General features: G+C 41.1%; 1 protein-coding gene across 9 annotated transcripts in view; it reads left to right on the top strand.

Moving 5' to 3' along the window:
- The window catches only part of sash1a (SAM and SH3 domain containing 1a), a 160,196-nt gene that overhangs the window by 110,580 nt on the left and 32,528 nt on the right, over positions 1 to 17,088 (top strand). For 7 of the 9 annotated variants that reach the window (XR_003214303.1, XM_025899208.1, XM_025899206.1 and 4 more), the window contains exon 2: positions 8,701 to 8,829. Coding sequence is in view for 8 of the 9 variants with exons in the window: in XM_025899208.1 (XP_025754993.1) it covers positions 8,701 to 8,829 (129 nt within the window). In the remaining variant the exon portion in view is untranslated. Of the gene's footprint in view, positions 1 to 584; positions 1,251 to 8,700; positions 8,830 to 17,088 lie in introns of those variants that run through there. The other 2 variants (XM_025899209.1, XM_013274206.3) reach the window with 2 other exon arrangements.

Here is a 17,088-nt window from a genome sequence, read left to right as displayed (position 1 = left end):
ATCTTATGGTTCAATAAAAGTCTTGTGTTTCGGTGTCATTGTCCAGGGTTTTGTACAGATTTACGAGGGCATAGGGCACCACATGCATGAACCTCTTAAAAACATTTTTTTTCCCATAGGCTTTTTTGTTTTTCTAACAATTGTGCGGAGAATGTGCTTTGTTCACGTTCCCTATTCACTGCTGGCTGCAGAGATGTATTGGTGGAAGGCATGTCAGCGTGTGATTAAAGCGATTTCTGGGCCGTGACAAAATCCCTTAAATGAACTCGGTTTTAGCAAAACTGTGAAGTCTGCATTCAAATTTATTCACAGAAAGCAACAGAGAGATAAAAATGATTATTAACTGGGCATTGCAAAGTTGTCAGTGACTACAGATGATTGAAATTTGAGGGGGGGTTAAACAAAGTCTGTTTTAAGGTTACAGTGAAGTTAGTTACTCAATCAAACGGAACAGTCTCATTTGGAGGGAAAACGTATCGATCATATGAATAATTAGTCACTAGTGTGAGCTAATTCCGGGACATTGTACTCCGATGCTGGGAGGAGTGTGTAGGGGGAAGGAGAGTGAGGGAGTGAGAGGAGCAGGGGTGAAGAGAGGGGGAGGCGCCTTGTTTGGAGGCTTTGCTGTGTGTTCCGGGCGTTCTCTCACTCGAATCTTTAATGGAAATACGATTGAGTGTGCTCTCTGTTGCGGTGTAGAAAGTTTTGTGACAATTACTGGGGGATTTCGTGAACTTTTCGGAAACTTTTGCCCCATTTCGACGACTTCTGTACTCAGTTGTGGGGTTTGGTTTATACCCTGGGGCACCGGATCCGTGCATTGCAGACTGTGGAGCAGGGGACACCGCGCTTGAGTTTTCAGACGAATGACCGGGTTTGGGTTTACATAATTCAAGGCCGACTTTCTTTACCTTTGGTCTCTCTCTCGGAGTTTTGCTAAACATGTCAGGACGCAGTTTACGCACTAAACTTCAAATCGTGCCAAGCAATGCTGGAGCATTTCACCAGTGCGTCAAGGGCAACTGTCTGTGAAACAGCCTTGGCACCGATATCTTGTTTACTGCTGGGGATTAAGGTTCCTGCCTGTGGGCTTGGAAGCAAGCTACACAATACTGGTGTGACTCTGAACAAAGTTTTCTAACATGGAAGGTGATCAGGGGACCGGTGCGCCTTCTGATGAGCCTCAGGCAGATAGCGCTGCTGCGTCCGACAGTTTTTCCCAACTGTGGTCCGACGTTATGGGGATGCTGGTAAGTTTGGGGGGGAGGGGTGACGTGATAATTGGTTGACATCACAGACTGAGATTGTTTCCTTTAACACTTGTATTGCAAAATGAGTGTTTGTTTCGCGAATTATAGGCGTATGCAAATTACGCATCAGCTCTCTCCAACAGGCCCATGTTCCAGAGCCATCAGTGCTCTGCGTGTAGCCTTGTATTGTGCTGGAATTGGCTCTAGGCTGCCAATGATGAGCTCATACAGCCAAGCCAGTCCAAGATCAAAGCAAACAGGAGTTGATTGAGAGTGTGGTGTGTTATGCTTATGCACCGAAAAGTGACCCTTTATGGGTTATATACGCGTGCCCGTTGGGTCCTCTAGATCTTAAGAAGTTTTGAGATTCCTGCTGTCTTTGTAAACTGCTGTTATCTCATTCAAGTGAAGTTTAGTGTATGTTACAGGTTTATGCTTTGAAATCGTTATCACTTCAGAGTTGTTCTGTGTTGAGGAAACCAAATTCCTGAAACAATGTTTTGTGTGGCTGTCAGTGCATTCTTTATTTTACTGCCTACATGGGATGTAATAGATCTGTTATCTATAGACACTGGAGTCCCTTTGGTCTGATACTGAGGATGTGTGTATGGTGTACAGAACTGGCTCCCAGCCACGCAATTTATCTAGATTTATTGCCTCTGGAGACATATGTCTGCTAAGCTGCACTCACTTTTGTTGCTTTTTTCACCTTGAATGGAATCATGCATACATAGAAAAGCAACAAGTTTTGCTAAAGTGCATTGCATACACTCCAATGTTTTACCATCATTTTGAAGTCTTTTTTTCCCCGACTGCTTCAAACACGATAACAGTGAAAATAAAATTCTATCCTTGCAAAGTTTTTCTTTTTTTGACAACATTGTTGTTGTTTTTTTACCTTGAATTCCAAGTAGTTGGCCATCTAATGAAGGAACAGCCTGAAGGACACTGAAAAAGAACAACAAAAAAACCACCCAATGTCACTGACCTCAGCTTTGTTGCTGTGTTTTTCCATATTAGTTTGTAGTTTTAGATCATCTTATTTTCCTATTTTGCTGCGCAAGAAATTTCAGAAATGTGAACGAATAGAATTAGATTGGCCTCCTCCAGCTTCTGAAAACTAGTGTCTTTAGCAGAATCGGCAAACCCATAACTGATTTAACGACCATGATGAGAGAAGAGAACGAACATAACATAACATCTGGCGCGTGGGGCTATGAGATATTAATTTGTTTGTTCTGCAAACTTAAACTGAAATTCCCCTTCATTCCAGGCCAGTATTTCTTTGCTTTTGTTTAATTTGCTTACATAATTCAGTTTCTGCTTGTTTAGAATGCTGCACTTGCGTACAGTGTTTCTTTACGTATTGGAAAACATTTCTAAATTGTTAACATTTAACTAAATCATTTCACGGGGAACCTTGAGCTTAACACTTTGCTCACGCTCATATCTCTAAACACATTGTGAGATTCTGAACACAATGAACACCGCGCTCTCCTTCAGCAAAATGGATGCTATATATAACCAACCCACTATGGATTTCAATGCCCTTTGTTTTGCTTGAGAGCTTGCCCTTTGAATTGGGATTTGGTCTTAGCTTGTTGACCCAACTTAGCTCACTGTTGCACATGTGCCTGATCTTGGGTCTTTGCATGTGGAAACAGGCCTAAATACCTCCTTAGAGATAGTTTTCCATCATGATAAAGATCTGGTCAGACTTCTTACTGTTCTCCATCTTCCACTGATTACCGTATGTTTCGGCACACATACCAAACTTGGAAAGTACTCTTAAACTGTAAGCAACCATTCAGATAAACACCAAAATGCTCCACAGCAAAGTGTTTGTCCCATGAAAGTAGGTTTTCATAATGCTTTAACTGTAAATCAAATGCTGTTTCAATCTGCTTTATATTTTTCCGTCTCTGAGGTTAACCATCCGCAGTGACGTGTGGTGGAATGTGTTTAATAAGAATACCTTAGAAAGCCATTCATTTATGTGTGGTTTAAGCTCAGTAAATAGCTCTTGAAGTAATTAAAACTCAAAGGCAGTTTAGGACAGTGTGGCGTAGGAGCTGTGAATTGTTTTAAGTGGTTGGATTTACAGATGTCTGAAAAGGGAATTTGCTTCTGCTTGGCCCACCCCACGTCTGGAGATATGGGGGGGTCCCTCAGAACAGAACTTCTTTACTAGCTTTTAAATTAATCTGAGTTTAAACACAAATGTGCTTTATGAATTTGTACGGAGGCGGTCTAGATTTCAGTTCCTTTTCATTGGATCCCATTTGGGAAATATTCTGTGGGATTCGACTTTAACTGGAATAACTGCTGCTTCACTGCTGCTGATGTAGAGGAGAGACAGAACACAGATTTCAGATATGCATTTGCCTAAGGCAAGCTTTAAATTGTGCCCCCTCACTGTATAGGAAGGTATGCTCACTAACCTGGACAGCTGACACCCCCCCCCCCTTTGCTTCTCTCCAGAAATTTCTCCTCTGCTTTTTGCTTGAAAGGCCATCTGAAGCCACAGCCGTGGTAATATTTTATTTGCCTGCAGGGAGTCCTTGTTGTCTTTGAAAGGAGTTTTGTGGTGTTTTACACAGTGTGGGTGGTAGTTTGTCCATTTGGAAAACTGATTATGTAGGAGACAGTGCTCCATCTTTAAACCTAAGAATGTGATTGTGCTCTTGAGACGTGATTATTGATCGTGTCTGGGAAATATATGGCTAGATGATGTGACCCCTATGTGCTTCCTCCCACATAGCATTTCATACATAGTGGCAGCATATCCTTCAGTTGTCTGCTTTCACTTAAAGCATGGTTAGCTGGGCCAGTTTGTCTTTGCCAACAGTGTTCTCAACACAGTCTATAATAGCTGAATTTAGTCTATTGGTGCCAAGTCCAACTCTGGTCACTTCTCCTTTGCTACCCCTCCCTGACCAAGACTCATTATTGAGGTCACTCAGAGATCTGGCAGGTTTCCTCTGCTGCGATGGCAGAGTACTGTTCTGCTCAAGCCACGGATATCCTGAGGAAGCTCTCTAAAAGACTGAGTTGTGGCCCCTGGCCTTACCCTCCTTAACAGTCTTCCTCTACTGGCCTGAAAGCCAACTTTTAGTCAGATGTCTCCTGGTTTGGGGATTTGTTTCGTGCTCACCTGCAGCGCTTTTAACATTTTTAAGAATTGCAGCCGGCTGATGCAACACCCAGTGATGTTTTTATCAAATAGTCTTATTGTCAAATATATATTTTGTGTTATACTGCTAACAGATGGCATGTTCTCTTTCATGTTATTTGTTACCAGTAGAATGGTATTAATCCAGGGAAGCAGGGCGGGATTAGTTTATGGAGGCGTTTGAGGAACTAAGTAGATTGGTGGATGTAGTAACAACTGGCTAATTTATCTTATGATGTTTGGACTATTGGAGAGGTGATGTGTTGTTATTGTTGGTGACTCAAGAGATTCACTTATAAAAACATAAGTACAGTGCACCACAATGCAACCCAGCTGGCAGCAGTTTCAGTCTTTCAGTCTGCTAGTCCTGTCCTGAGTTTGCTTAGCAAGTGAAAGTGATCATGCTGCTAACCTTCTAGCATTACATCAGACGGCTCTTTTGTCATCCATTGTCATTGTTCTCGAACACACAAAATGGGTAGTCACAAAGGCATGATTGTAACAACAGTTAATACCATCTACACTTCTATTCAGCCCATGCAAAACTAAACACCGGTATGATAAATGGAGGAATTTGATGTTAAAGGTTGAAACAGAACAACAGCAGATGTTCCCAAGGTTGCTAGTTATCAGTGCCTTGCATGCTAGCTGTGTGATTTACCTTCATTGGGTGCCTTTCACATAGTTTTGTCTTTTCCCTCTTAAAGAATCTGTCACTTCAATAGTGAACTGCCTCTTTTTAAAGGACTGAACAGCCCTTTATGTACTCCATTATATGAAACACTCAAGCAAAAGTGTTGAATCCTGGGGAATTTTCTCTCCAGATTTATATCAGATTTAATTTAAAATACTATATTGAATATGTGCTCGCTGTTGGTTACTTGAGTATAAAGTGCTTACGTGGTTTCATTTTCATAATGTAACAGTGGGGATGCATGTCAATATATATATTTTGTAATTATATTACTTTATTTTTTTTGGCAATAAATTCCTGATTTAAAAAAAAGAGCCTGAAATGGAAGCTGCTGAAGTTTAGCGCACAGACATGCCTCATGATTAAAGTGATGCTTCTCCAAATTGACTTTTTGAATGTCTGTAGAGGAACCCTGTGTCAGTAAGAATGCAAGGAATTCCATGGCCAATTGACCCGAGGCTACTGAACCTTCATGCTGTTTCCCTTCTCTGTGCAACCTTTGCATACAAAGCATATGCATGTATATCTTTACTTTTTAATATCTAAAATAAAGTAGATTATACGTGATTTGTGTAGAAAGACATATTGACTTCATTTTTATTTCTGTCATAGATGTAAATCATCTCTTTTGAAGCAATTGTAAAGGAACTTTATGTACCGCAAATCATTCAGCATTAATAAGCGCTGTTAATTTCTATTTTGATGGTGGCGCAACATGTCAGCCATTAACTTGCAGTGGTCTTCACACAAACGAGTGATTCGGTAATTTCTTCCAGTTTTTCGGGGTTTGTTTTTTAAACAAAACGGAAATTTTTCATCTTGAAATTAGAAGTACCTGTCTTAATGGAATGACGAGCTTTTGTGACACTTGCACACTCTTTACTCTGATTTCATACAAACGACCTCACCCATTCTTGCTTGGGTGGAGTTTTTGGTACGACTATTGTTGCTATTGTTCAAGTTTAAATGGGAGTTGGCCTCCTTCACATCGAGGGTGGAGTAGCTGTTACATCACGTACATCGGCACACAGTCATGAAACTAGATGTGTTTATAGTTCTATATGTGCGCATGTAAAGCAGCTTCAGAGTAAGAGTTTTACAGTAAGGGTCTTTTGAGACTTATTGCCAACAGAGCTTGTTTTGTTTTAGGTTACATAATGACTTATGCATTAGAGTCTCTTAACAAATGAAGGATCTCTGTTATCAGATTACAGCTGTTTTATTCTCCTCTCACCAAACAGCTGCCCTGGTTTGGAGCCCACAGACTATCCCTTTTCCAGCCTTAGTGCCTACCCTCCTGCCCAATTTCCAAACAATACTACCACATTTTCACTTCCACTTTGACAGATTTACTCTAAAATGTGGACAAAGCACTTGTTCGTGCGATGACATGACCAGTCAGTCAGTCATTATAAGAAAACAGCTGGTTTACCTTTTCTTAAGGCTGTGATTCACCCAAAAGCATCTGGAGTCATTATACAACAGAACATGTGAATGTGTCACTGTACAAAGTGACGGTGGAAGTGAAGGCTCGAGGTTCAGCTGTGTCGAGCGCCTATGAGGTAATCCCACTGGAGAATCAGAGGAATCTCAGTCATCTCTGCGGAGACACGGGGGTTGGGGGGCCCTGTCTTAGCAGTCTATCTGAAAACATCAAAACATATGCAGCTTTACCTGCCTATAGCTGAGAGAGAGTACTGCAAATGGAGATGAAAGACTTCAAAACTTAAATGTTTCTTCTGCTAAAAAAAAAAAGAAAAAAATCCATCACTGTTTAAAAAAAAAAAAAAGAAAAAGATTTGTGCAACTTTAAAATGGGCATTACTCTTTCTATTTGGATGTTGCAAATATATGTGCACAGTCTTGATGTCTGATTGTAACATTTTGGGATTCTCTAATGAGTGTGCGCTTTCAGTCAATGTGAGGAATGAAGGCGAAAACATGTGTCTGCTCGGGGAGTGTTTCCACTGGGATTCTCAGTCAGCTCAAACCACATGTCTGGCCAAAACAGGATTTCTCAAGAAAAGACGCTGGGAGGACAGATCACAGCAAGCCAAAGTGTGCGTTTGAGACGAAGCAATTGTGTGTTTTTTGTTGTTTTATATTCAGTAATGTGCTCATCTTACAATTAATAAATCGTAACTCGGTCTCACCGAGCTGTGTTTGTGATTGGCTTAACTCAGTTTGTTTTGGTCTGATGCTTTTGAAATCCCCAGCATGCAATGTGTGCGCATACTAATGTGTGTTCTCCCTGACTAGACACCAAGGTCTGAAGAAGGCCCTATACCCCTGTGTGTGTATGCACGGGTGTGCGTGTGACACCTTACTCACAGTGATCCATTCATTTGTGGCCTGGCACCCAGATAGGGAGTCCAGTTGAGAAAGACCAGAGACTGAGGGAGACTGTTTAGACCCTGCACAGTGACTCAATGCTAGCTGTCTGCCTGGCACAGATTAGATCAACACTGATGAATATTCAACTGTGGGCCATCGCTGCCAGAATGGTCTAGATTTTAACCAAGGCAAGACGCGGGAGATGAGCTTCTCTCCCACATTGTACAAAAGTTGCTTTATGTCCTGCAAAGAAATATCAATGACTTAATTCAAGAAAGTAATTAATATTTAAGTGCTTTTTTTCTTCCTTTTTTTAACATGTGACATAAACATAAGTCACCCTAATTAACTTTGCTTCATAACAGGCCCCTTTATGTTGACAGTTTATGTTCAGCCACACATTTTCAATAAAACCTGGATTTAAAATTTGCTCGACTACCTCATTATCTTCTTTTTGGTAAGCTCTTTAATGTTTGGAGCAGAACTTCCTCCATTATTCCTAAACAGATCTTCCACACAAAGGCAGGAACTGTGCTCATGTAAACTGAAGCTTGCCGGAAAAAGTGTGTTTGGGTTGGAGGTTGGTGAATGTCTGAGGAGGTAAAGGGCATCTTGAAATAAAGACAAAAACCCAGGAACAAACCAAGGCCTGCCAGTGACACTGAATGGAACCTGATAAGAATGAATAAATTGGCCTAAAGCCCCTTACCGGGGGTATTTTTAGGGTTTTTTGTTTGTGTGGCGTAGTTTGCCTTATGGGTGACGCAGCGTGGTCTCAGTTTGAACGGTAGTTGACACTTTGAAACTAGTGGCATCGCCAAGAAGAATGCATATAAAGAATAATGTTTCTACTTACCCAAGAAAATATTTAGTTTATCAAAACTGCGTAGGAGTGAGAGGGAATGTCTGTGTTAGGCATACCAAAATGCATCCTAGTTAACTTCTATTTGCCAGTAATTGTAAGTGTACGGTACATTGGTTATACAAAGTTTTGAGGGGATGTGACTGTCACACAGTATGCTAACTCATTTAGGCTTTTTCCTTCCCCTGCAGTACTGGTGGGATATTGTGAAGTGCAGCTATATGAAAGATTGTAAAGGAAAGTGCAGAAAGTAAATCGAAACAAAGCAGTTGAGTGTTCATAATTCATGCAAAGAGAGTTTTTGCATTTGGAGCATTGTCAGCGGAATTATCAGTGGTTTTAGTGGTTTTAGTTTTCTGGCTAAAACTATGCCCCTTCTTCTCCTCAGGATGGTTCTCTGGGCAACATAGATGACCTTGCACAGGAATATTCTGAGTACTACAACACCTGCTTTAGTGACGTCAACGACCGCATGGAGGAGCTACGCAAACGACGAGTCTCCCAGGAACTCGACATGGTAAATACACGCTCACCCATGTAATTACCTCGCCTAATGAAATCATGTGAACGGCTATTCATGCACAGCATTTTCTTTGCCTCTCCGCTGAACTTGCATGCTTGATTTTTTTTTTTACACTCTTTACTAACTGCCAGACAAGGAATAGCAGAGACTGAACAAACAAGATGAATTTGTGTTAATGTCCAAGACTTTCCCCGAGGCCAGTGTGCCTGAACACCACTACAAGTCCTTTTCAGAGAGATGTAGGATACTAAGGCACCTCTTTGGTTGCCAAGTTGCAAGTAAATCTATGATGGAATGCTGCTGGTGCTGCTGCAGAGGGCCTAGCTTTGTGCAGCATGCAACCCAATGAGTCCACATGCTTGCAAGAGCAAGTATAAGATCAATTCAGTAAGTCCCTGTAAATAGAACTTGGGCAAATAAATTCTCACACACACACACAAAAACAAATGGTCAATTCTGTTTTTCTGCTAAGCTAGCTGCTGCTCTCCACCACATTTGCTAGAAAGTCAGACATAGTAGTGTTCTTGCCCGATAAAACAATGATTCACCTCTCCGTCCACATACTTTGCTTACATTGTTGTCACGTTAGACTTTCTTATTTTAGACCTTGTACCGATTGTCTCCCCATTTCTCCGCATGTTTTTCTGTCATCACGTTTCCAGTTTAATAGGCGGCCCCTCTTGCTCCAAGGCGACCATGTGGCTCAGCTTGCATTGAAAGGCACAGCTGATTTATTGTGCTGTGCATTTAATGATTTCAGACATCCTGTTGTCACCGCTTTCATGATAGACTGTAAATGTATTTTGCATCTTATTATACACTAAGTGCTATCTCTTTGGCTGCAGACTTTGATCTGTGTTTACCTTTCGGGCATTTTTTTTTAAGTTTTGAAGGGAAGCTCTTCTTCTGAGTTCTTAAAACAGGGGAAAAGGAAGCTGTGAAGGCTCAGGGGAGGGGTTGGGGGTTGTGCTGAGTGGGACCTGAGCCTGAAGCCCAGTGCAGGAGGAGGCTAACAACATGAATAGTGGAAGAATGAGAAGGAAGGAGGATGAGGGGAATGAAGAGGAGGAATGGAGTATGTGAGAGCCTGCAGCTGTCCTGCCACTCTGCAGAGTTTGGCAGCAAAATATAGAAGAAAAGAAGAAAAATACATGGAGGAGGGAATACAGGTCAGACAACACCTTATCAAGAGCTCTCAAAAGTGCAGTATCAACCCACACTATATGGATTTAACCTTGCCTTGCGTTTGAGTGCAGGCCTTTTTCTAAAATTAGTTTTGGGTACTGTTCAAGTCCAGAACAGTCTTTTCTTTACCAACCCTTGTAGGACGCAATGGATTAAGACTTTTCTTCTCTTAGACAAAATTGTTAAGAGGCATTGTGAAAGTAATACACAAGGCGTGTACCGAGACAGAGCACAGGACACTAAATGAACTGAGAATGAGCTTAGACAGAGCGATGGACACCCAGTCAGAAAGAGAGTAACAAAATGACTGTTACAACTTTTGAAGTGTGTCCAGAAGTCAGTGGCTGCAAGCCAGCGTCATGCAGTCGTCACCCCTGGGACCAGTGCCAGATGGTTAGGCAAGGTCATAAGAGCCACATTAATAGAGACAGATTTTATTAGTGGAGGTGGATGGTAAAGCAGACGGGACTCCATTGTCTTATTTTTCATGCGTTTCATAATGTCAGATTTATAGATCAGTTATTGATTTAAATTATTATTTTTTTTACTGGTAGGTAACTTGTTTCTTCAGATCTCTCCTACTATATGCTTTTCAGTTCAGATCTGATCTAAGTAGTAGAGATTTTAGGGTAAAAGTCACCTAAGCTTTGACCTTTCTTGGTTTGCATTCGTGCTGTACTAGAGAAGGCTGAAGTCGAGATAAATGTGGCATCGGAGAAGACTCCATGAAAGCTGTCTGGTTGCCAGTAAATCTGTGATGGAAGTCCTCATACTCCAGGTTAAATATAACTTGAGGTAAACACTGAGAACAGATCTGGATATTTGCTTCTGGAAAATTCCCATGCGAAAGCCCCACTGTCTATAAAGTGTTGTTGTGGTCAACATTGTAACACCAAAAAAGTAAGAAGAAGGCCTTTTTAAGTTTCTGTTCTCCAAAGCATTCTCAACTTGACTCTTGGTACGGCGAGTTTCCTCATGATGGGAACCATTCAGCTTCTCTTTCGGGGTTTTGGGGGCTTTTTTGGTTTTTTGGGCTGTTTTCCTTAAAGTAACGAGAAATGTTTCATTATTATTATTATTAGCCTGCTCTTGCATTGTGCCCCTTTTAACATAGTGATGGCTGTCTGTGTTGTTGCAAAGCAAGGGGCGCTCTCTATTAAGAGTTGATGACGGAAGCTCTCTCTTAGATGGCTATCGATGCACCTCCTTTCTGCGTGGCTTCCTCTCAGTCGTTTCTGTGACTCTATGGTAGTTTTATGAGTTAGTGGGATACAAAGGGTTAAATAAACATCCTCTTTGGGAATGTGGATATGGATTAGCGTGACGGCCTCACAGTTTCCCAGCGCTCTTATACATTAGAGTTCGGACGCTGCGTGAGGATTTTTATTATTGGAGTGGCAGGAAATGCTGGAAAAGAGCAATATGTTCAGCAGTTTTAATAAAATGTGTTGTTTCTAGTAACGGGTCAGTAAAAGGTCAGATCAGAAGGATAAAGATTTTTTTTTTTTTTGCCTGGGATTCAGTTACAAACACTTTAGTCTTCACTGCTTTAATTCTTAGCTAAATACAAAGGATTTAGTTATATTTTAGAATAAAGTAGATGCATTTGACTGTACTAATGTACCTTACATCTGTAACCGTAAACATGATTTGTTTTTCAGTGTCCCTTTTTCAAAATAGAAGGTCCTTCATAGTACTTTATTTCTACGATAATTTTAAAAAGTGAGTTTTAAATTTCAGCATAGCAATGAAAATTTGCTTGGCCCAATGTTGAAAACAGTGATGTCGGTGGCTATGATAGTGGCTACCTCAAATAAAAAAAACAATGATTGGCAGCCCACAGATTCTAGGAAATGATTCCAATTTTGGTTAGTAACACTATTCAATTATTGGTTTGCAGATCTGTTCTAGATGTGGACTGATTCTTAAAAGGCACCAAGGCAGAAGTTTGTAAAGGTTTTAACCAGTGGATTTGAAGTAGCGTCAATTATCATTGCATATTATCATTGCTAACAACTGCTAAATATGGCATTCTTTGGTTTCTGAAGAGGATGATGATCATTTTAAGTCCTGCTGAAGTTGAAGTAAATACATTTAGTTAACTTTTGTCTTTTTTCGTCTTTTGTTTCTTCTACATCAAGGCGGTTGAAAAAGTTATTCAAGCTATCCCCATGTTCAGCCACAAAGTCACGCTACAGTTATGCCAGTGCAAGTTTAGTTTAATTCGAAGGGAAGGAAAAAAACCATGCCAAAACACAGACATAAAACACCAGAGGAGGGATCCCTTAAACATGCAGGGACTGGTTGTTGGATGACTAATCTTGTCTGGCCAAGGGAGAGAAATATCAAACTCTATTTTGACATCACTTTCTAACCATAGCACAATAGTACAAATGAAGTACGCTAAATATAAATCAAGAGAGCTCATTTTGGTGTTTGTGGTTGTCGGGCAAACATTTTAACACTTGCTGTTAACCATAATGAGACATTGCACTGATGTGTGTGGTAATATCTTTGAGGATAATTTTAGATAAGTGCATAAACAAAGCATCCTATCAATCATAAATCTGTTCATCGTAACCTGCTAACTCAAGGAAGGCGTTTTATTTGTTTTATACCTGAATTGCCCGACAGCTGTGGGTCAAGACTCAGGCACGGACTTGTGTTTTGTTTTACCGTGAGACGAGGAACCGTGCGGTTAATGCCCACATGAAGTTAAACCATCAAAGTGCGTCAGTTCAGCTGGGTTAAAACTACAGTGTAGAGGAAAGAGAAACTGTGTTGTGAACTCTGCTGCTTATTTATCCTTTCTACTCTCAGATTTTTGCCTAGAAACATAGCAAAGTCAAACACGCTCAAACAGCAGAGACTTTGTTGCTGTAAGATTGCTTTCAAAGGACGTTCGTGCCGCTGTGTTTTTTTTATTATTGGCATAACCCTTGTGGAAAGCAAGTGGTATATTTAAATGTATTTTGTGATTTATTTGTCACTAATGGGACATCGGTTGTAATAACTTTGGTATTTGTTTTGAAATACCAAAGCTGAGGAGGATTCTCAAAGCTGAGGAATGCTCCACGCGCTATAAAAGAATGCAGCGCTGTGCGGCGAGCACGTACACACACTCTCCCAGACGTCCTTGAAAGGAAGAGGATGGAGATGTTGGTGTGCTAATGTTTTTCTCGTAAAAACATTTAGGCAAGCGGCAGCTTGGTTGGCGTGGCGTGGTTGAATTTCAGAAAACACAAGTGTGGGTTTTGTGTGTGTGTGTGGATTTTCCAGAACAGCCAGTCCCGCAGGCTTGCACTGTGCTGTACTAGTTCCACCTCTAACGTCTTTTTCAAGGATTGCAGTAGGTACCTGTTCCACTACATAGCTTTCTACAGGGCTACTTACAGTTGCCCACCCAGGTTCACCCGGCCATGCCAGCTGGCCTACCTCCACTACGCCACCTGGTCTTTTTGCTACACATACACCTTTTTTTCCATCTGAAGTTGAGAGTAATTTTGGTGAAGGAAAAGTGACTTCAATAGGCTTTTGCAGTGGATGGAATATGTGTTTAGCACTCATCTGTATTTTGAAGCTTTCCCTTTAATTAAAAAAATGTCTGGATCTCCTGTTGCAAAGCTAAACTTTGTTGTAGTTTCCAGGTTAATGATGGAAAGCAATGTGGTTTCTGGAAGTACAGTCACTTTTCAGTAGCGCATGTGTGTTAGGATTTAGTCGTTTCCGATGCCAGTTTCCCTGTGCTCAGACATCGTGATCCTCATTAGTCAGAGCTCTCCCTTCTCTCTCCTTTTCATTTTAACTTAATTCAGTCATGCTTAACCAATCGTTCTTCCATCACACTTGCACGCACATACACACAAAGCGAACCATGCACAAGCAATGCCTTTGGACATCTAGGGGGAAAAACGCATGCACGTTCACACGCTTACATGCCACTTTTAGGTAAGTAGGGCAGCATCTTAACATTATTCTGCAAAGTTCATGTAAAGGATAGCCTGTCCCCTCTGGGGGGGATGCATTGTGGGATCTATGCTTTATACACACACACGCTCGTAGGCACCGCCTCAAACACAGATTGCCTTGATATTCTCTTTCAAGTAACCGTGTCAGCAACTTATTTGTCGTTTAACTGTGTGTTTACTTTTGGAACTATTTACTGTTTGTCCCATCACATCCTGCTCTGTGACAGATTAATCCCACAGATCTCTAGCGGAGAGCGAACAACATGTAGGTTTTGTTTGTTTTTCACTCATCTTTTCAGCTTTTCACTCTCTTTCCATGTCAGAGATGGCACTCAGACAGGAAATAAAGGGAAGCTGAGGATGAGTAGGAGGAACAGAGAGCCACATTGTGTCTTTTAGGTCTTTTAGTGTGTGTGAAAGTGGGGGCGAGATGTGTGAATGTGTGTGTCCGGCTATATTTTTGTGTTTATCCAAGCAGTACAGAGATACTGTACATTAAAATCATTTTTACAACGAGCTGGCATGGTGCTTGCAGTTACCCACCGGTGAAACTGATATCTGTCCTGTAGCTGCTGTCCGGAGAAGCCGCAAAGAGGATCTGATAGCAAAACCAGTCAACCACTACCTTTTTGAAATCATTTGTGTACTGTGTGTTTGCATGTGAGTATACTCCTCATTCACAGCGCCCCTCCCTCTTAACGTAGGTCCACAATATTCTGCACAATGCAGTTGTTTAAATAGAGCTGCCAAAGCGGTGCTTGCTTAAGGGATGAATATGTTGTGTCTTTGTCTCTCGTAATCTCTGCCTTTGTAAGAAAAAAGACAAACAGTCCTTTCCGAGATTTTCCTTACGCGCAGCTTGGTGACTGTAGAAACAAGTTTCCACGACTTTAGATATGTACCTGCTCTTTGACTTATGGGAATCCCCATATTCCCTGGGATGTACAAATTAAAGTCTCTTCCGACATGACTTGATTTACTTCACGAAGAAGCTTCCAGTCACATGTCTCTGTGTCGTTGATTGAAGTAACAGACGAATACACAAATGGCCAGTAGGACTTGTGTTGAGCAAAAATGATTGTTTAATGACTGTCTCGCTAAAATCCTTACAGCCACCTCTCAGTTGTGTGTGGTTATTGTGGGACTTGGGCTAATTTAGAGGCTTTAAGCCACTTTAGCACTTCAGGTCCTCTGCTCATTTGACTTGCAACTTATGGTTTTTCCAAAGTTACAAAGAACGCTTAAAGGTAGTTATGTCACTCCTGACTAATACACTTGCTCATGCCTTACTCATGTTCATGGGGCAACAGCGTGGAAGGATTGCACTCCCTCAACCATTACATGAATATAAAAAGGTTAAACTGGAGGTCGTCCAGATTAGGAAGCGTGACTCTCTTAACTGTAGGAAACTGTCTGTATTATGCTTCCCGTGACTGCTGTCCTACAGCTTAATACCTGGGTGTGGAGATGCAGGATGATGATGCCAATTTCCTTTCCCGCTCTCCACTTCGGGGAAATTCTAGATTACATTTGTCTTTTGTTAATGGGCTTATAATAAAGAATTTTTTACTGATTGTAGAAGTCAAGACAGTGCAAGCAACCCTCAACCATCCCCTATATCATGTTGGTTATCCTGCAGCGAGAGAGCCAGTGAAACGGAAAGCTTAGAGTTCTGTAGAAAGACAAGGAACAGGATTTAATTTTAGATGTGTTAAGAAATCCTGGACAATTTCAATATAATAGGACAGACAAAATAACCAAAAATAAAAATGTAATATCAGCATTTACATCGGGACTTGTTTCCTGTAATTCTTCATGAACTGCTAAATAATAAAGGTCAGACAGAAAGAAAGTGGAAGTGGGAACTTGCCTTAGATTTTGGTTTCTGTTCTTCGGTGGATCTGATAAATCTCATAAATGTTGCTGACAGTGACCCAAACCAAAGGGGTCTTCACGAGGGTCTTTACCTTTTTTGTAATTCGATGACCCATCTGGTTGAAGACCCCAAACCCAAGCCCTGCATACTCTGAATATTTATTAGTGCTTCATTAGCAGTTTTAACAATGTTATAATTGACATTCTCTTACATATGTTGCAAATTAAGGCAACTAATGGGGTCTTTTCCAGTCTTGCTTACTCACATGATAGAAGGGATGACAACAAATTAAGAGTGAAGTCACATAATAATAATTGTGCAACCAGTAGGGGTATGACCTTCAGCAAATAAGAGCGTTGTCCTGATGTTAACCTCAAATGTTGGGTCTTCAAGCCTGAGAGCCTTTGGAAAAATATGCTCACCAGCCTTAAGCAAGTTGTTGACTGTGTCGGTTTCTGTGCTGGTTAATGGCCTGAAGTTTAAAAACAGTGGTAGCACTGGGCAAGTCTGAGTATAGGGAGTCATGTTATCTCCTGCTTGACAGTTCAAAAGGACACAAGAGCGCTGCCAGAACTATGTAGTCAGCCATTCCCTCAAGGAGTCTAATTGGCTATTAATACTCACACGCTGCAAGTTAAAATCTTGTTGCAGACTCGCTGTGATGGTATCGGCCTCAGTGTCTGTCTTTATTCAGCACATTATTCAAGACACATCTGTATTTGGATTTGTTATAAATGCACCTGCTTCAGACACATTCATTAGCTCCAGCCAAGTAGTGCAAACACACTGACAGCGAGTTTAAAAGCTGGAAAAACTTGGCAACATGTTGTGTATAAAGAGAGTTTAAAAATAAATGCGATTTATATTGTTTTCGTACAGTTGTAGTGAAAGCCACCGTTAAATTTACGAGCAAAGCTCAGCCAGGTCTGGATGTCTGTTTTGCATGTCTGCCTGTGCAGTTAGTCAAATATGGCATGTTGTATTCAAATGTAAGATATGAGGCAAACTAGCAGGTGTTTGTCTTGAGTGAAGGGAGCTTACTGATGTAATTGTCATTACAAAATCAGATGCACGGAGCCAGTTTTGCAGGCGCCGAGTTACATTTCAGAACGCTTCACACAGACTTGAGCGCCTGAAGCAAGTCATGACTTGCCTAGCAGCAGTTATTAGTGTACACACACGTGCTTGTTTGTTTTGACGCCTTTTCAAGTATGTCTGACTCTG

This window comes from Oreochromis niloticus, linkage group LG15, assembly GCF_001858045.2.
Source record: "Oreochromis niloticus isolate F11D_XX linkage group LG15, O_niloticus_UMD_NMBU, whole genome shotgun sequence".
Lineage (NCBI taxonomy): Eukaryota > Metazoa > Chordata > Actinopteri > Cichliformes > Cichlidae > Oreochromis > Oreochromis niloticus.
Note: the sequence above shows the minus strand (reverse complement) of the source record. Positions and strands in the feature narration are given on the sequence as shown.